Genomic DNA, 19,825 nt, shown 5'->3' on the forward strand with positions numbered 1-19,825 from the left:
TAGCACGTTCGCACAGCTGCTTTTTAATTAATTGGTGTTCTTTAAAATCTAGGTCATCAGGTGGCGATCTTTGATGTGTCAGAAGAGCACTTTGTGACTTTCGGCAGACAAAAAAGCGTTTGAATGCGATGAACCTCCACGATTTCTTTCGATCCTTCATGGGCTTTCCACCGCGCAGAGGAACCGAGGTGAGCGAGTCCCTTGTGTCCGATCAACGTCGGCCTCTGGCGTATGTCGATGCATACACGACATTTTCTTTTGGTTTCGTTAGCTTATGCTCAATATCGCAAGAAATGCCGTAGCGTTGCTATAAATTTCTGTGCGCAGTTTCGGTGAACCTACGCACCCTGACGATGGTGGTTTCGGAAGAGATGACAACCCATACGAAGGATCGATGTTTGGCGACCCGTGGGATATGTTCCGACACCTTGACAGCGTCTTCCGCAACTTCGGGCTGACCGAGTTCCCGCCTTTCCCTCACGGTCAGATATTTTGGATTGCTGTCTGTAACAACTGTGTAACGCGAACGTAATTTGTAACGCAGGGAGCGACGTACCCGCTATAGAAGGACCAGGCCCCAGTGAGCCGGGTCACTTGCGTGATCACATGCTGAAGGTTCCAGACTACCGTGAGCCGTTCCTGAATGCTCCGGATATGGTAAGACGCAAAACGAATACCGGTACGAGCTAGGTACATCCTGCTTTCTGATACACATCTCTTGCTGCCGCGTGAATATTCACAGGAATTAGTAGTCCTGCTTGAATTTTGACTCGAATTTTTATTGCCAGTTCCACCAAACATTGTGTATTTCTGCATACCGTATAGTTAAATAATATTTTGCATAACGGAAACAAGCTTTTGTTCACCCACTTCTTTAATTTGAAATTTCGAGGCACATCTGATCTGGATCTCATTTATGAGAATTGATGTGAAATTATGTGTCTCTCCACAGCATTTAGGTTGATCCTATCACAAAATTCAGAAATTTATTGCAAGAGTTTCAGATGTATAAGAACCAGTGCTCGACTCACAGCTGAAGGGTTTGTTCATTTTAGTTTGTTGATGTGTCGGAGAAAGGTTTTTTTGAGGGGTCAGAGGTGTAAGCATTGCAAAGTACTCTCAGACTACCCTATATTTCTCTCGTGCTTGTTCTTTCTCACACATGGTCATGTTTTTGCTTGTATTGACAACTTCTATATGTTAAATTAAATTACCTTGAGTAATCTTAAATATCTTGTGTGCAAGTTGTTGCTTGTTTTAACTGAACAGTTTGAAGACTCATACAAATATCTATTTGTCTTCCATTGGGCTCTGGCTGTTGACAGTGGAGGTATCATCCAATAGTTAAAAATATCAATATTTAGCTATATATATTTTATTAGTAACATATTTTCAAAGTATAATTCTAGAACTGTTAGGAAAACAACTTTCTGTTGCAAATCGGATATCTTGTCGTTTTATTCGTTATGCAAGAATATGTCCCACTACTAATTTTCACTTGTACTGATATTAGGTATTAAATTGAACGGAGTGCTAACAAATATATTTGGAACTGAAATGTGGCACACTTGCAGTGCATTCCAAAGCTCTACATGGAGGAGTTAGCATACATAATAAGTTTCATAGGCACAGTAACAGAGTTTGTCACAGCACACACCTTTATTGTGGGCGTACGTTTAAGCAATAATAATAACAGCAGTAATTTTTTATTTTGCACAAAGTCGTGAACCTTCCCAGTGACATTTGAGGCTAGACAGAAAGGAAAGACCCTTACGCTCGTGTGTGTGCTAGCCTGTCCACTGAAGGGCGGGCTAGCAAACATCTCTGCTAATGGACGACTAGCAGAGTTGTTTAATTACTCTTTTGAAATGGCACATTCATTCAGTATCACCTTAATAAAGTCAAGGTTGTCTTCATAAGGGAGCATAAATTGCTGTTTTATTGGACTATTGTTAGCATTGCCTTTTATATATCAACTCTTGCGGGAACACGGCTCAGCACCAGCATGAGTTCTTGATTATCATGATGTGCTGCGAAAAGCCTCGCTTATGGTAACAATATAAAATTTGTCTTCCAGTTTCCGCACATGCCACCTGGACCTGCCCAGCCAGAGGAAGTTCCATACAGGGACATGGGTAAGACATGGAGTGCTGTAAACAAACTTCTGCAGTTTGCATGAATGGCCTACGACATAGAGTTTCCTACAAAACTTACTAGAGGGAACTCTGGCGCTAGTGTCTATGGGAGCTGCAACGCATGACGCTTCAGCCAGCATGGGAATGATGGGTAGTACACAAATTTGTCTAAACTTCGTACTTTCGGCTCCGTTTGGCTCCGCGTCGGCTGCATCCGCTTTGTCGTAAAACAAAGTTCAGCAAAAGTCAGCAGTTTCACTTCGCCACTTTAACTTCTTTAGGCTCAGCGATTCAAATCTAGTCACGAAGTTCACAACGATCCATTCTTTTATTCGAAAGAAAACCAAAACATAGCAATAAACAAAGCCACAAGTACGTTTGAAGCCGCAAGCACGAAGACTAGGCAAATTTGTGTACTACCCATCACTCCCATGGTAGCTGAACGATCGCAGCGCCAGAGCCCCCTCTAGTTAATTTTAGGAAACTCTATGGCCTACGAATCACCATAGGGCTTCCTGTGAGCAGTCTGAGTTAAGGTCATAGCACAGTGTCAGAGAACTTAGTACCCACAGGTTACTGAGAAACTTGGGGCTTGCTTATTGCAACTGCCAGTCTGATGGAGCCATCACATTGAAAACTCTGGTGTCATCTCCACTATACCTGCTTTCTTTCTTGCACCACCGTAACACATAATACATAGATACGTTAGCATGTATCTGTGCATTTTGCATCTTTGGGCTGCGGTTGTGCGCAATATCCACACTCCGTTCTCCGATTGCCCACCTCTCTTGCAGCAAGTTTGAGAGTTGGGCAAGTCCATATATTCACATGTATTTTCTCCTGGCTTGAACAGCGCATGGTGCAGGCAGATATACTGCTGCTAATTATGAGATAGCTGAAACATTTGTCTAGTAAGGTGAAATCAATATGATGAAAATTGGGTTCAAAAACTGCATTTAATTTTTAGCAATTTGATTGAGAGGCAGGCTTTGTTCTTATTTGAAAAAATTATCTTATAAAGAACTGAATGTTCCAGCTGTTGTGATGATGTGTTGTTGTTCTTGTTAAAAGCACTGATTTACATTTTTCCTGCTTGTGTTGAGACAAACAGGAGGTGCAGCCATACTGTTTATAATGCTAACACATGAATGTATAGTTTATATGTTCAGAAAAAAAGCAGGTATTGATGGTAAGCACAACTGCCAACAACCTTTCAGTGTTGGCAGTTTTGTCTTATCTTTATAATTCAAATTCATGTAACTAATTCTAATCGGTTATTGGCAAGATTGGTTATCTCATGGGGAATTGCCATTAGTTTCAAAATTATTTTTTAGTTTCTTGACTTTTAATCTGAATAAAGTGACTTAGGAGTGGTGAAATCTGCATATCGAGCCAGGCTTGAATTTTCTTTCTTTTTTTTTTAAACCCCTGAGGTAGCAGTTCTCAAACTCTTTGCCATGAAGGTCCTCTTGACACTCTCAAAAGATGTTTGGGACACATTTAATGTTGAAAAAGTGTGTACACAACACGTCAGCAGCCTTTTAACAGGCACCACTATTTTCATTTTAATGCTACATTCAATGTCGCTAGCCACCTGTCATAAAAAATAAATAAAAGCTATGTTGCCAGAATTAAGGGTGCTCAGGTCAGGCTTGTTTAATGTTGACAGCTCTCTTTATCTAGAATAATGTGCCCAACACAGCCTCAAAAACTTATTTTTGCTGCTCCAAAACACTTGTGGGAGCAACATCTTTACATTGATTCCTGTAAGAATGGTTACCTTGTATTTAATAGTAAGAAGCTCAACTTAGAGGACTTGAAAACTTTCCCTGCCTCCAAGATGTCTCCAATATGTGTGTGAAAATATCATAAGATCTGTGGCATGCAGTAGTGTCACAGGTGTAATTCTTCACCTAGAAGGGTACTAACGCTACCAGTCTAAAATAGGGTTTGATATTTCTGTCTAGCATTGTATTACCACATCACTGCGGTGTCATAGCATCAACGGCGCAGCAATTCGCCATAGCTATCTCGATGATGTCCGTGCATTTGTGCAGATCTGGACGAGCACGTGGCTAGGAGCGGCCTGGACAGCCTATTGGCCCCAGTTCCGTTTGAGGCACCTCAGCAGCCTCATCAGCCTCATCAGGCCCCTGCTTGGGGAGGCAGCAGTTCACTGCGCACCTTCTCTTCGCACAATGGGGTATGTAAATGAGCCTGGCAAAAGTTTCAAGATAGCACAGCGATGAGGCAGCAAACATTGCCATACGCACTTTGAAACACAAAATATATTGTCACATTGTAATGGTGGTGAATAGCATGCCAGCGCCCGAACTGCGAGTCATAGAACTATTCATTTTATGAGCTTGGGCCCGAAAATTAAGTCATGTCGCACCCAAAGTGTAATGATAGCCACAAGCAGTCATCAAAATCTGATCTATGGGTCAAGTGCGTCGACTGTTTAAGTATTTATCCATGACTTATTGTACATTCCAGCTCACTGCTGTTCCTGAATATGTTTCTCAATGTACACTACTGTTCACAGCACACAAGAAATGCGATTAATTTAGATTGTTTTGCTATTGTGTTGGCAACAACATTAAAATACTTCCAGTACACGTAGTGGGTCTTGCACTGTGTAATAACTTAGCAAACAGCGATTAGCGCTGAAAAAGAACATGCACATGTCAGTGTTGTGGAAAATGGCAGAATATGAAGTCAAGAAGCTTTCTTGCACCGATTGGGAAATCTACAGCAGTTCCTTTGTAAGATGACTTCTCTGTGATCATCAAACTAATTATGGTGCTTCACCACAGTAATGTTCGTAGTGTCTTATAACAGCTGTGTGCAATATCACGTTACATCAGGAAATAAAAAAGAAAAAGAGAGACAGAAAATAGATTTTAAAAAGCCTTGAGACGACCTTACATATGGGCGTGACTTTATTTTTGTTTGTTTGATAGTGGGACTACAAGCTATTTTTGTTTGTTTGATAGTGGGACTCACAAGCTATTTTGAGTTCACATTCCTCCTCCCCCCAATTCACTGAGTTGATGTGATGCTTGCAGAAAATTCAAGAACGCACAGTTGTCAGGGATGCCCAAGGCAATGAAGAAGTTACAGAGCGCAGGAGCCTGGGTGACCAATCCATGACTGTTCGTACAATCAGGAGACCAGATGGAGTGACGGAAACTCAGGAACAGTACGTAAACATGGATGAAGGCAAGTCCAATGTCGCTCTTGTGTGCTGGTTTTTCTAGTGTGAAAATCTAACAAGGAATCTGCAACAGTATTTTGTAAGACGGGCAGTAGTAGGAGAGCCAGTAAATTCAGCATTAGTGATACTAATACAGAGGAGGACCATCAGTTTTCTTGTTGATTCAGGAACGATGCACCTCTCACACTCATTATGTAAATTCATAAACAAAAAAAGAAAAACAATAGGCCCTTGTATTCTGAAACACTGCACCACTTGACATTGCAGCTCTTGTTGAACAAGTGTGTGCCAGTGCCAACTCTCAATCAAAATGGGTATTGCGCCTGAATGCCATTGCGATCCCCAAGCACAAGCTTTTTGAACAAGTGTTCTCGCCATCTGAACTTAAATGCATTAGAGTGAAGGCTTGTTTCAAAAGTGACTCCTCATCTCTGGATTTGCTGTGAAACATAATTGATGCTTTGTTTAGTCGAGGAGTGGTTCTGTGCTGCTCTCGGTATAGTCAAGAATGACATTAATTCAAGAGTAAGGTTTAGCTTGGGGACCAGCTCCAGTTTCTTCTTTCAGGTACATGTCAAATGCTGAAATGCTTTTAGTAGGTTAGCGTTGGACAAATTCAAATTGAATATGTTGTATTTAAGTGAGAAAAAAAACACAATTTAAACTTTGGACCACAAATGTTTGTCCTTTACCTCCCTTTGATGAGCTCAGTATGCCCGCACATATTGCAAGCCCACTACCGCGGACTAGCTGAGCTTATCCACACAGAATGTCCCAGTCTCTTTGCAGATGTGATCTTAGTATGTTCATGCATGCAGTTCTCTTTTTCATGCTGAGATGGTGGTACCATAGGTGTATGAATGTCTTTTTTTTTTTTCAAAAGTAATTATTTAGATAAAGGGTTCATGTAAACTGCAGAAAATCGGCACACTTAAAAGCAAACTGAAGCACCATATTTACAGATCTGTAACTCGGCACCTTAAGCAGTCATGATAGTCCTGTAACCTGCATCTGGTCGATAATGAATTTACAACCTACGTGAGATCATTGTGACATCTATGAGAGTTTCGCGAAAGTCTTGCCCACAAATCATAGTGGTGTCTTTTAAAACAGTGTACAGTAAAATACCACTTGAACGAACGTCAGTTAAGCGAACTATTCAGTTATACGAACTTTTTTTAAGCACCCCGCCTAAACGCCATTGGACCCAATGCTAGCGCATTTCACTTTAACGAAATTATTCCAGGGCGCATTTCAGCTCTACGAACATATTTTGTGACACCATTCAACGCCTCTCACGTCATATTGATAAGCAGTTCTCTGAAAGACTGAGTACAGATAGCGGTTTGCATTTTGAGAACTATGTCTCCTGTGACTTCCGCGTCGAGACATGCGCCGCTCTGTCAACAGAAGGGATTGTAGCGAACATGTTATCTCAGGAAGAAGAGAGGAGGCGGAAGCAACCTCCCCATGTAGAAGAAGCAGCAAGAATTCCAGCTAAAGAAGCGCTGATGTACTTGGAAAACGTGAAGTCCTTCACTGCCCAGTAGAGTGTTGTGCCGGAGAAGGTTTATGAGAGCTTGGACACAGTGAATCAATTCATGACCACTGCAGTACTAAGTGCGCAAGTGCGGCGAAAAATTATTGCATTCTTCAAAACATGCTAAATAAGCAAGAAATCCACATTCAAATGATCAGAATTGCATATAAAAGGGTTCAAATTTCATTTCAACTACTGATGTTTTCTTTAGCTCCTGATAACAAGTTGCCACATAGCTATTTCAGTTCAGCGAACGTTCACTTTAGCGAACTTTTTCCTGGGGTCCCTTGAAGTTCGTTCAAGTGAAGTTTCACTGTATAATGCATCAGCTTTGTCTGTTTTAAACATATTAGGTGTGGTTTACAGGAGTGTGATATTGTTTCTCATTGACAAGGTTTGTAAATGTAGTACTGCGAGATCTTGCCATTTTCAATAAGATTTTTAAAATTGATGGCCTAAGTTGAAAAAGCTGTTCTCACAGTTACTAAACTTCTTCTTTTTAAGTATAAAGCCCAATAAAATTTGGTGCAGTGGTTGCTGAGAAGAAACTATTTCTATGTTCTCATCTGTTTCCGAGTAGAGGCCTCTTTGTGAATATGGAGGAGTCTCTTTCTCAGATTTCTGTATACCTGTGTGAAATGCTATAAATATAGGGGGATTATACATTGATGACACTTGTTCACTGCAGTATGGCTTTACTGCATTTAAAAATAAAAAAAAGAAAAGAAATGCATTTCACTTTCATATGAAAGCCTGTGCTTCTTTTTAGATCAATGACAAACAATACATTTGTTAAATATGTGCAGCGTGAAACAATGTGCGCATGTTGAAACTTAGCCAGTTGTTGAGGCAATTAAAGGAAATTAAAGCAGACTCTGTACAATATAGGAAAAAAGAAAATGTGTGGTTCATTTGATAGATTACAGTAATTTTGCCATATGCCTTAAGGAACCCAATCTTACACTGCATTGACAAGAACAGGTGCTGGAGAAGTGGCCGAGATAAATTAGTGCTAAGAATAAAACAACAAGAAAAACAAGAAAGGCGACAAAGACGTGCCTCCTTTCTTGTGTTGCTTGTCGTTTTATTGTTTTCACTCATCTATCTGAGCTAGTTGTGCAAGACCAACTAGCCCAATAATTTATTCTTCTAGGTGCTGGAGAGCTGATGTTGATTAGTGGTATGTGCGTTCTGATTTTATTCTGTTTGCAGGCGATAAGGCAGCATTTGAGCAGATGTGGCAGAGTTCAGCTGCTGGTCCTTCAGCTGCAAGTCCCTCTGACCACAGTATAACCGATTCGGCCATCTTCCGCCGACTCTTTGGCCTCCTTCCTTCGAACAGGCCGCAATAAACAGTGGTTTTACATGTCTGCATGGAAGCACTACATGCCCGATGGACAAAGCATGTGTAATAATACAAGTTAGATATTAGGTACGACCAAGAGTTGCTGCAGAGGTACCAACTTGTGATGCTGCTATTAATAAAGAAACATAATTTGATGCACGGTTGATGCAAAAGCACCCTGAGGATGCACTATTGCTGAACAAGTAAAACAAGGCTTGTATGGTTTTTGTGAACCCAGTTTTGCTGGACAGCATTGTCAAATTCTGTTCCAATTTCCTGTTTGCTTGCTCTTCGAATCTTGGGACGATGTAACGTGAACCAAGTTCTCTGACTTTGAGGCCATAAAGTGACCATATTGTAAGGTTGAAAAACTGTAGTATTCACATTTTCATATTGTCAGTTGTTACCATGCCTTAAACTCTATTGCGAGCTTTTGTAATGACGAGAATTTTGTTTGTCGCTTGTTACCGTGCTTTAAGCGTTACTGTGTTGCTAGGTTTCGCAATGAAGAGAACTTTGTGCTCGTGTATACTAGTCACAATGGCTACTATTTTTCCTCTGTGCAAAAACTGACGCATGTTGTTTTTTGTTTGCTTCCTTTACCTGTAGCTTGTGGGTTACTGTACATCCAGCTTAACTAACGTAAAGAACTGTGATACCTATAACTATGCAGTGTATTATGATGAATTGCTTGTGTTTTTTCGAAAGACTTCAAAGGCATGTTACAATATAGTCTTGTCACACTAGTGCCTTTCCTTTTTATTAACACTTTACGGATCTTGGGAGAAGTTACTGCGCCAACTTTTATTTTATTGTAGCTGCACTACTTCATTGTTGCTTGCATTTTATATTTATTTGCTTGATGCTTACCTAATTTGTCTTTTAGGGGTCTGGTATTGGTGATGGCACTGCTGTTCTGCTGTTTCTATGTAGTTTTTCTGTTTCAACGTGTACCCTTGTTTTATGTGCTAATAAAAAGTGTATTTACTCTGTTCTTCCAGTGTGACCTTATTCGTTTGCCTTATATTAGGATTTTCTTTTCCAGTTTCTTTTTCTGGCGCCGGCCCAGAATATTTTAAGAGCTTGGCTTATGTCCCCGTCCATTGACAACACACCGTTGGCCGTCCTGTCTGGCAGCTATTTCACAAGGGGCTGTTTATGCCCGCTTCTTTTTCATTGCAGGTTTTTAAAGGGACACTGAAGGCAAATAATAATTTATGTCAGAGTGAAAGCTCAATGTATGACAACGTCTAAAACGGCAGTATTAACAACAACAGTGCCCTATTTACCGAGAAATTAATCTAAGTACACTGTAGCTAAATGTATCACACGATGAGCGGCACATTTTGGAAATGATCCCGATGAGGTGAGAGAGTTCGACTACAATTAATCACTCGTAATCAAACTAGCTGCAATAAAAAAAGAACCTTCCATGCATCAAGATATGTAATAAAATGCTGCTTGTTCGTTTCTGTTTGCTCCTTGGAAAAAAGAACCTCTTTGGCGTTGCCATGGGGAACGGCGCGCGTGGTTCAAAGGTTCCGTTTTTGCCGAACTGCGCTTCGCCCGACAGCGCATTTACAAAGGCGAGCGGATAACACCCCCCCCCAATGCACCGCGCCACGGTGCTCTCTGGGGCTATGCATTTTGGCCGGCCAAATTGTGTCAGGCAGCTGGCAGTCCCCGTACTTTCGTACCAGTGGAAACAGCGACGGCTGTAGGCGCGCTGCGCTGCTGTGCAAGGTGCAAACGCAAAGCACCCTGCTTCGCTCACGCGGTCGCGTCTCAGTGGTAGTTTCGGTATCGCGTACTGTGTTTTGCGCGCTCGTGAAAGCCGCTCTGAGAGAAAGTTCGACAAAATGCCGCATGCATGTGACGTTGCCAGATGTCCGAATGGCGCACGCCGCCGCGCAGTAAAGGCGGGTAACGTTGGGCACGGCAGCAGTGACGTAAGAAACACCGCTTTCAGGCGGGTGATTTGAAGTGCACTAACGCGATGCGGACCACTAAAACGTGATTTTATTTCAAAATGAGCACTTCCTTGGCACAATTGTAGCACTACGAGGTTTCTGGACCGTTATTTCAACAATCAATGTCGACTTAATATTTGCCTTTAGTGTCCCTTTAAAGTTCGGCTCATGGGCCAGTGACAAGTCAAACATTCAGTGGAAAATGCCCCTCAAACAGATTTGTACGTGCAGAATATGTTGTGTTGATGAACAACTGAAGCGACGACTTAAAGGGGTACTGACACCTTTTTTTGAAGGCGAGTTTGTTGTGCCATACAAATCTCCTGTATGTAGAGACGGCTCTGAGCAAGTGTGAAGCTCGGCAAATGCTGATAAGATATTTTATTTTGATATTAAAGTCAATTTTTCCAAGGCGCACCTACCGACATCGGCACTAGCTTGACGTCAGGCTACAGTACTAATTTTGGTGACTTCACGCAGCAGTCTGGCTAGTTGTGATCAACGTTTCTAAAACGTTGGTTGTGATAAAGTCAGGTATACCAAAACTTCCAAGATGGCCGCTTGTGCGTCACCAGCGTAGCCACGGTGCGGAGCAGCCGTGGAAACGTCACTATATATTGTGCGAGCACGTGGCGAGAAGCTCATACCGTGCTGTAACGTCAGGGTACAGTAGGAACCGAAACTAGCTTTTAAAAACATACTGTAATTACTTTTAGATGCGTAGCAGCTCTTTGACTAGCCTGTGTAACGCTGTCCGTCCGTCCGCACAAACGCGAGGCAATGCGCTTCCCTCGGCGCAGGTGTTGGAGCGGTGCCAAGTAGGTCACGCCGCAGCTGGGCGTTGACAACAATTTTGGGTGGCCCTGCGCCCGACGCGAACCGACAAACACCTTCAACGACTTCATGCCATACACAGTTAGCGTTCTTTTATTATTTTTTATTTTTTCCCCTCGCCTCGCTTTCTGACTTCGTCGGTGTTCTGCTCTCTCCTTTTTTTCTTTTTTTTTTCTTTTTTTCTCGTAATCTAATTCCCCCACTCTCTGAAATGTCCTGAAGGCGAGAGGGACGCGGCAGGAAGCAAGATCGAACTTCGACGTCAGTTTTAACTCATCCCCCGAGGAAGGGAGGTCCACTCCTGAAACTGTTTGGGAAATAAATATTTATATTGTCACGTGGTCGTGACGTCGACGAAGACAGCAGTCGGCGTTTGCAGGATGAAACTGTTTATTTGGCCGAACTTGTGGCCGGAAAATGAGAACTAGAACTGCAGCAATACACGCTGTACAATGATAGCGGCGAACAGGGCGTCGTCCGTCGATCAACTGACAAGCAGTCAAGCGCGTCGGCTTTTATACAGGCACTATCGAACTTTCCAGCGATATCACTGGTGGCGGCGTTATCTCTCGACAAAGCTGGAACATTCTCGTGCGGCGCGCAATCTTAACAGATTGTTCCAAAACAATCGCGAAGCTTCCTACACATCACGGCGAGGCCTGCGCAGCGCGTTGCCCACAGTCTTTGTGGGTGAAGCTTACAATGAAATATAAGACTCGCGGCAATGCCCCCCTCTGAAAAAGCATCGTCCCGATGCTTAAAAACAGAACATGAATACATGCAATACTAAAGAAATATAATAAATAAAGCAAACATTAGAGTCCTCAGGTGCGCTAACGAGCATAGTACGGTTTAAGGCGCACCACATGCACGACCTCGGGTCGAGCTCGGCGCCTCTGGGAGTTCGTGGTGCCGTCGGGGACAACCTCGTAGTCGAGTACGCCGAGACGTCGAAGTACCCTGTACGGTCCGAAGTATCGTCGAAGAAGCTTCTCGCTCAGTCCGCGTCGTCGTATTGGCGTCCAGACCCAGACACGGTCGCCGGGCTGGTACTCGACGAAGCGTCGTCGAAGATTGTAGCGACGGCTGTCGGTGTGCTGCTGAGTCTTGATGCGCAGGCGGGCCAGCTGTCGAGCTTCTTCGGCACGTTGTAAGTAAGCGGCGATGTCGACATTTTCTTCATCGGTGATGTTGGGTAACATGGCGTCGAGCGTCGTCGCCGGGCTCCTTCCGTAGACCAACTTGTACGGCGTCATCTGCGTCGTTTCTTGGACGGCCGTGTTGTAAGCGAAGGTCACATACGGAAGGACGGCGTCCCACGTCTTGTGCTCAACGTCGACGTACATGGCGAGCATGTCGGCGATGGTCTTATTTAGACGCTCGGTGAGGCCATTGGTCTGCGGGTGGTAGGCGGTGGTGCGGCGGTGGCTCGTCTCGCTGTACTTCAAGATCGCCTGAGTTAGGTCCGCAGTAAAGGAGGTACCTCTGTCTGTGATAAGGACCTCTGGGGCGCCATGATGCAAGACGATGTTCTCCACGAAGAACTTGGCTACCTCGGCGGCACTGCCTTTGGGCAAGGCCTTTGTCTCGGCGTAGCGGGTGAGGTAGTCGGTCGCTACGACGATCCACTTGTTGCCGGAAGTCGACGTCGGGAATGGCCCCAGTAGGTCCATCCCGATTTGCTGGAACGGCCGGTGCGGTGGTTCGATTGGCTGCAGAAGTCCCGCTGGCTTAGTCGGCGGTGTCTTCCGTCGCTGGCAATCTCGGCAAGTCTTGACGTAGTGGGCGACGTCGGCAGAAAGGCGTGGCCAGTAGTATTTTTCCTGTATTCTGGCGAGCGTGCGGGAAACACCGAGGTGTCCAGCCGTCGGGTCGTCGTGTAGGGCCTGGAGGACTTCTGGTCGCAGTGATGAGGGCACGACAAGAAGGTAGTCCGTTCGCAGTGGCGAGAAGTTCTTTTTCAGGAGAACGCCGTTCCGTAAGAAAAACGACGGCAGTCCTCGCTTGAATATCCTCGGAACAACGGCGGTCTTGCACTCGAGGTACTCAATAAGGCCCCCAGTTCCGCGTCGGCCCGTTGCCTTTCGGCGAAGTCGTCGGCACTTATACTTCCGAGGAAGCAGTCATCGTCGTCGTCTTGCGGTGGCGCGTCGACGGGGGCACGAGACAGGCAGTCGGCGTCAGAGTGTTTTCGTCCGGACTTGTACACGACGGTAATGTCGAATTCTTGAAGCCTCAGACTCCATCGTGCGAGACGACCTGAAGGGTCCTTCAAGTTAGCTAGCCAACATAAGGCGTGATGGTCACTGACAACTTTGAAGGGCCTGCCATAGAGGTAGGGGCGAAACTTTGATGTAGCCCAGAGGATGGCAAGGCATTCCTTTTCTGTTGTGGAATAGTTTGCTTCTGCCTTGGATAGTGACCGGCTAGCATAACTGATAACCCTTTCAAGCCCGTCAGTCTTTTGTACAAGGACGGCACCGAGTCCTACGCTGCTTGCGTCGGTGTGTATTTCCGTATCGGCGCAATTGTCGAAATGCGCAAGTATGGGTGGCGTCTGCAGGCGTCGTTTAAGTTCTTCAAAGGCTTGCACTTGCGCCGTTTCCCACCTGAATTCCACGTTATTCTTCGTGAGAAGCGTCAGTGGTTCGGCGATACGTGAAAAGTTTATGACGAAGCGTCTGTAATAGGCGCATAAGCCGAGAAATCGGCGCACGGCCTTCTTGTCGGTGGGTGGCGCGAAGTCGGCGATGGCAGCTGTTTTCCGCGGGTCTGGGCGCACTCCAGACTTGCTGATCACATGACCCAGAAACAAGAGCTCTTCGTACGCGAATCGGCACTTTTCTGGCTTCAGGGTCAGTCCAGAGGCCTTGATTGCTTGAAGTACTGCCTCAAGCCGCCGGAGATGCTCGTCGAAGGTCGAGGAAAACACGACGACGTCGTCCAAATACACAAGGCACGTCTGCCACTTCAATCCGGCCAGTACGGTGTCCATGACACGCTGGAACGTCGCAGGTGCCGAGCAAAGACCGAAAGGCATGACCTTGAACTCAAAGAGGCCGTCGGGTGTTATAAAGGCAGTCTTTTCTCGGTCTCTCTCGTCGACTTCGATTTGCCAGTAGCCGGTCTTGAGGTCCATCGACGAAAAGTACGTCGCGTTGTGAAGTCGATCCAGGGTGTCGTCTATTCGTGGGAGGGGGTACACGTCCTTCTTCGTGATTTTGTTCAGGCGCCGATAATCAACGCAGAAGCGCAGTGTCCCGTCCTTCTTCTTCACTAACACCACGGGTGACGCCCACGGACTCTTGGACGGCTGGATGATGTTGTCGCGTAGCATCTCGTCGACTTGTTTCTTTATCGCCTCGCGCTCTCGAGTCGAAACTCTGTAGGGGCTCTGACGGAGGGGCCTCGCACTTTCCTCCGTTATAATTCGGTGTTTCGCCACCGGACTTTGTCGAATTCGTGATGACGACGAGAAGCAGTCCTTGTATTGCAGAAGCAGGGTTTTCAGCTGGTCTTGCTTGACCTTCGGGAGGCTCCGGTTGACGTTGAAATCTGGTTCGGGACCTCGATTCGTTGAAGCAGGTTCGGCAGCATCGAAGAGGGCGAAAGCATTGCTGGCGGCCACACATTCGTCGATGTAGGCGACCGTCGTACCAATGTTGAGGTGCCTATATTCGTGGCTGAAATTTGTCAGCACTACTTTGCTTTACCGTCACGCAGTTCGGCTATACCTCTTGCGACGCAAATTTGACGATTCAAGAGTAGTTGCTGATCGGCCTCGATGACGCCTTCAATGTTCGCAGGTTTTTTCGGTGCCAACGGAAATAATGACGCTGGAGCGCGGCGGGACGGTCACCTGCTCTTCTATCACGTTCAATGCATGCTTCCCTGGCGTCGCGTGGGGCGGGAGCGCTTTGTCTGAGGTTAGCGTTATCGACTCAGACCTCAGGTCGATGACGGCGCCGTGGTCACTTAGGAAGTCCATTCCAAGTATCACATCCCTAGAGCAATTTGTAGGATTACAAAGCTCGCAGGATAAGTCCGGTTATTGATGGTGACTCTCGCCGTGCAGACACCAATCGGCGTTATCAGGTGGCCTCCAGCTGTCCGGATTTCGGGTCCACTCCAAGCGGTCTTTACTTTCTTCAGCTTGGTGGCGAACGGTCCACTGAAGACAGAATAGTCGGCTCCGGTGTCGACGAGAGCTGTGACGCTGTGGCCGTCGATAAGAACGTCGAGGTCGCTAGTTCGTCGTCTCGCGTTGCAGTTAGGTCGTGGCGTGGGGTCACGGCTGCGTCGGTGTGTTCCGCTGCTTCCATTTTGCGTCGTCGGGTCTTCTTCAGTCCGCGAGATTTCGTCGTCAGGGGTCTGTCTGGTTCGCGTCGTGTTCTGAAGGTTTCGTCGCAGCGTCGTCGTCGGCGGCGGAGGATCTTCGGTAGTTCGTCGTACAGCAACCGCACCTCCATCGGTTGCTGCCCTTAGTTTTCCGGATACGGGCTAGGCGACCGGCCCCGGTTTGGGCCAGTGTACGGCCGGCGGTGCGGTGACATGTAGCGGCCGGGCGACGGCGAGCGGGAAGGTCGTCGTTCTTGCCACTGTGTTCCGGTGAGGTAGTCGTTGATGTCGCGCGGTCGTTCGCCTGGCTGCGGGCGCGGCGCGTTGATAGCGAATCCGCGTAGTCCCATCTGTCGGTACTGGCAGCGGCGGTACGTGTGGCCGGCCTCTCCGCAGTGGTAGCAGAGCGGGCGGTTGTCGGGGGCACGCCAGACATCGGTCTTCCTCGGGGTGTTGCGCTGGCCGACAGGTGGTCGGTAGGGCGTCGGTGGCGGCGGCGGCGTCTGGCGACGGTACTGCGGCGGTGTGGCGTCTTGGCGGGGGCGTGGAGGAGGAGCATGACGGCGGGCTGCAGCAGCATAGCTAATAGCTTGCGGCTGCGGCTCTGCTAGCTGAGGCGCGCCGAGTGAATACTGGATCTCCTGGCGCACGACGTCGGCGATGGACTCTACTTGAGGTTGCGACGGAGGTAGAACTTTTCGCAACTCCTCTTGCACGATTGCTCGAATCGTCTCACGCAGGTCGGCGGGTCCTAGGGCTTGAACGTCGGCGTAGCTTGTAGCCAAGAAGCTGCGGTTGTATTGCCGCGTTCGCATCTCAAGCGTTTTCTCGATCGTGGAAGCCTCAGATGCAAATTCAGCGACCGTCTTCGGCGGGTTCCTTATCAATCCAGCGAAGAGTTCCTGTTTGACACCCCGCATGAGGAACCTCACTTTCTTCTCTTCGGGCATACTTGGGTCGGCGTGTCGAAACAGGCGATTCATCTCTTCCGTGTAGATGGCAATATTTTCGTTGGGTAGCTGCACACGGGTCTCCAGCATAGCCGCGGCCCGTTCCTTGCGGACCACGCTCGTGAACGTGCTTAGGAACGTCGTCCGAAAGAGATCCCATGTTTGTAGGGCGGATTCTCGGTTCTCGAACCACGTCCTCGCGGCGTCTTCTAGGTAGAAGTATACGTGGCGCAGCTTGTCCTCGCAGTTCCAATTATTAAATGTTGAGACCCTTTCGAAGGTCTCGAGCCAAGTCTCGGGGTCTTCACCTGGCGAACACGGAACGTCGGCGGCTCCCTGGGTGGCTGCATCACGATCGCCGTAGGGGGCACTGCGTCAGTCATCGTCTCAGCGGTCGATGTGACGGTCTTCGGCTGCCTGGCGTTTTCGGGAAGGAGCCCGTACTCTGGTTGTAGTCCCTTCTGCCGGCGGCTGGTTCGAGGATCCAGTTTGTCCTTAGAGTCGTCTTCTTCGCGGCTTGGGCTTGGGTCAGCGCTCCGCGGTGGCGTCCGGATCATGAAGCAGCACCTCCACCAGATGTCACGTGGTCGTGACGTCGACGAAGACAGCAGTCGGCGTTTGCAGAATGAACTGTTTATTTGGCCGAACTTGTGGCCGGAAAATGAGAACTAGAACTACAGCAATACACGCTGTACAATGATAGCGGCGAACAGGGCGTCGTCCGTCGATCAACTGACAAGCAGTCAAGCGCGTCGGCTTTTATACAGGCGCTATCGAACTTTCCAGCGATATCGCTGGTGGCGGCGTTATCTCTCGACAAAGCTGGAACATTCTCGTGCGGCGACGCAATCTTAACAGATTGTTCCAAAACAATCGCGAAGCTTCCTACACATCACGGCGAGGCCTGCGCAGCGCGTTGCCCACAGTCTTTGTGGGTGAAGCTTACACTCATGAAATATAAGACTCGCGGCAATATCACTGTTGACAACGCCTCCGTTGTATTATGTACGGCAGTACTCGAGAAGAACTGCCCATTGAAACCATATATATTATATATATAATATGTGTGTGTGTGTGTGTGTGTGTGTGTGTGTGGGTGGTGTGTGTGTGGTGTGTGTGTGTGTGGTGTGTGTGGTGTGTGTGTGTGCGTTGCTTGAACAGTTTTCATGTTGCAGCCAGCTTGTTGGTGCAATATCCTTCACTGTTTTGTGTCATCGCTTCTGTACATGATCCTACTTTTGTTTATTTTTTGCTTATTTTGTGGGCTTGCTGCGCATGTAGAAATGATTATGTAAAGTGAGGGAACATTAAATTAAATAACCCTTCGTGGGTTTGCCTACATTTTTGACACGATCATATTGTTACGCGCGAAGGCGACTGAGACGTTACAGCTGAAGGGCCGTTTATTAGGTCTCGAAGGTGAGCGCAGGAGCGGCCAACAGGTTGTCTCCCTCAGCGTCGTCGTCTTCTCTCTAGCTGCAGCGCGGGGCGGCCAGCACGTTCACTCTTCTTCGTTGTCCTCGCAGGTACGCGCAACATTCCTCTCCACGCAGACGAAGCCCGCCGGGCGAGTTCATTGATTCATCTTGGTGTGCACAACTTCAGGCGAGCGACATGAACGGCTTGGGTTTTAGCAGTTCTTCTACCACTTTTCGTGAGGCGAGCTACTATGTACGTGACCTCCGTGAGTTTCTTAATGACAACAAACGGTCCGTCATATGTGGCCAAGAACTTTTGGCATAACCCACGTCTCCGTACCGGAGTCCATAGCCACACTAAATCGCCGGGACGATAAGTTGCAGGACGATGGCGGATGTCGTAGCGTGCTTTGGATTTGTCTTGCGATGCCACAGTGCGTAGACGAGCAATACGACGCGCCTCTTCCGCAAGGCATAGTGTTTCGGCGACAGAGATGTTTTCGTGCGTAGAGAAAGGCAAAACTGTGTCGAGTGTGTGCCGTGGCGGGCGTGCATACATCAAGAAGAAAGGACTATAACCAGTTGTCTCGTGCTTAGCGGTGTTGAACGCGTACGTTATGAATGGTAGCACGTCATCCCAGTTCTTGTGGTCGGACGAGACATACATAGAGAGCATGTTTACAATTGTTCGATTGGTGCGCTCCGTGAGCCCGTTCGTTTGCGGGTGGTATGGAGACGAGTGACGCAGGTGGGACTCACACAGTCGAAGCAGCTCCTCTACGATATCCGCCGTAAATTGTCGTCCACGATCACTGATGATCACCTGAGGTGGGCCATGTCGGAGGATAACGTGTTGCAACAGGAACACCGAGACGTCGATGGCAGTTGCGGAGGGCACGGCTGCCGTCTCGCAGTAGCGTGTGAGGTAATCGACACATACAATTACCCAGCGATTGCCTTGCGCTGATTTTGGAAAAGGGCCCACGAGGTCAATGCCCACTTGTTGGAAAGGTGTGCTTGGAGGTGGCACCGGCTGTAGGAGACCAGCCGGAGCAGCAGATGGGCGTTTGTGGCGCTGACACTGCGTGCAACTGGCCACATACACCTCGATAGACTGTCGCATTCCAGGCCAATAAAAGCGTTCCTTGGTGCGGTAGAGCGTCCGCGCAGAACCTAGATGTCCGGACGTAGGATCGTCGTGCATAGCACTTAGAATCGCTGGCCGAAGGCTTTCCGGCACCACCAGAAGGAAACGTGCGCCAGTGCTGGAAAAGTTCTTCTTATACAAAAGTCCATCGCGTACACAAAAACTGCGTGCTGTAGGAGCTGTGAAGAGCAGTGCTAATTTAGTGTCCTTTCGCTGTTCGTCCTTGAAAGTGCTGAGGTCTGGAAATTTCGGCGACACGGAAGCTACAAGGTGGTCGAAATCATCGGCGTCACACTCGGTATTGCTGAGTGGCATACGTGAAAGGCAGTCCGCATCGGCGTGTCGTCGACCACTCTTATACGAGACGGTGAAACTATATTCTTGGAGCCGAAGCGCCCAGCGTGCTAGACGGCCACAAGGGTCACGAAGGTTCACAAGCCAACACAATGAGTGGTGGTCGGTGACGACTGTGAATGGGCGCCCATACAGGTAAGACCGAAACCGCTGAATCGCAAATACTACCGCGAGGCATTCTTGTTCTGTAACAGTGTAATTCTGCTCTGGCCTACTCAGGGAGCGACTTGCGTATGCGATCACGTGTTCGCAGTTACCGTAGCGTTGAACTAGGACGGCGCCAATTCCTATGCCACTGGCATCTGTGTGAAGTTCTGTCGGAGCTGAAGGGTTGAAGTGTTGAAGAACAGGCCGTGACGTCAGGAGGAACTTCAGTTGACGAAAAGAGGAGTCGCACTCCGGAGTCCACTCAAAGGGAATGTTCTTTCGTAGCAGACATGTCAGCGGATACGCGACGTCGGCAAACTTAGGTATAAAGCGACGAAAATAGGAGCAAAGCCCAAGAAAGCTACGGAGCTCCTTAACAGAGCGCGGTGCACTGAACGCTTCAACGGCTGCTGTCTTCTGGGGATCTGGG

The 19,825-nt window shown here is 47.5% G+C and overlaps 1 protein-coding gene across 1 annotated transcript; it reads left to right on the forward strand.

Moving 5' to 3' along the window:
* Nucleotides 1-304: 304 nt before the first annotated feature.
* On the forward strand, nt 305-9,231 carry LOC119387070 (uncharacterized). The gene is made up of 6 exons (XM_037654373.2): nt 305-482; nt 545-657; nt 2,078-2,135; nt 4,193-4,338; nt 5,204-5,357; nt 8,105-9,231. The coding sequence occupies exons 1-6, from the start codon at nt 395-397 to the stop codon at nt 8,242-8,244; spliced, it is 699 nt and encodes a 232-aa protein (XP_037510301.1). The 5' UTR covers nt 305-394; the 3' UTR covers nt 8,245-9,231.
* Nucleotides 9,232-19,825: the final 10,594 nt, after the last annotated feature.

This window comes from Rhipicephalus sanguineus, chromosome 3 (assembly GCF_013339695.2).
Source record: "Rhipicephalus sanguineus isolate Rsan-2018 chromosome 3, BIME_Rsan_1.4, whole genome shotgun sequence".
NCBI lineage: Eukaryota > Metazoa > Arthropoda > Arachnida > Ixodida > Ixodidae > Rhipicephalus > Rhipicephalus sanguineus.

Coding starts and splice junctions, on each gene's coding strand:
- LOC119387070 (XM_037654373.2), top strand. CDS start 395: ATGTTTGGCGACCCGTGGGATATGTTCCGACACCTTGACAGCGTCTTC. Junction 483..544: donor GTTCCCGCCTTTCCCTCACG/GTCAGATATTTT, acceptor TTTGTAACGCAG/GGAGCGACGTACCCGCTATA. Junction 2,136..4,192: donor AGTTCCATACAGGGACATGG/GTAAGACATGGA, acceptor GCATTTGTGCAG/ATCTGGACGAGCACGTGGCT.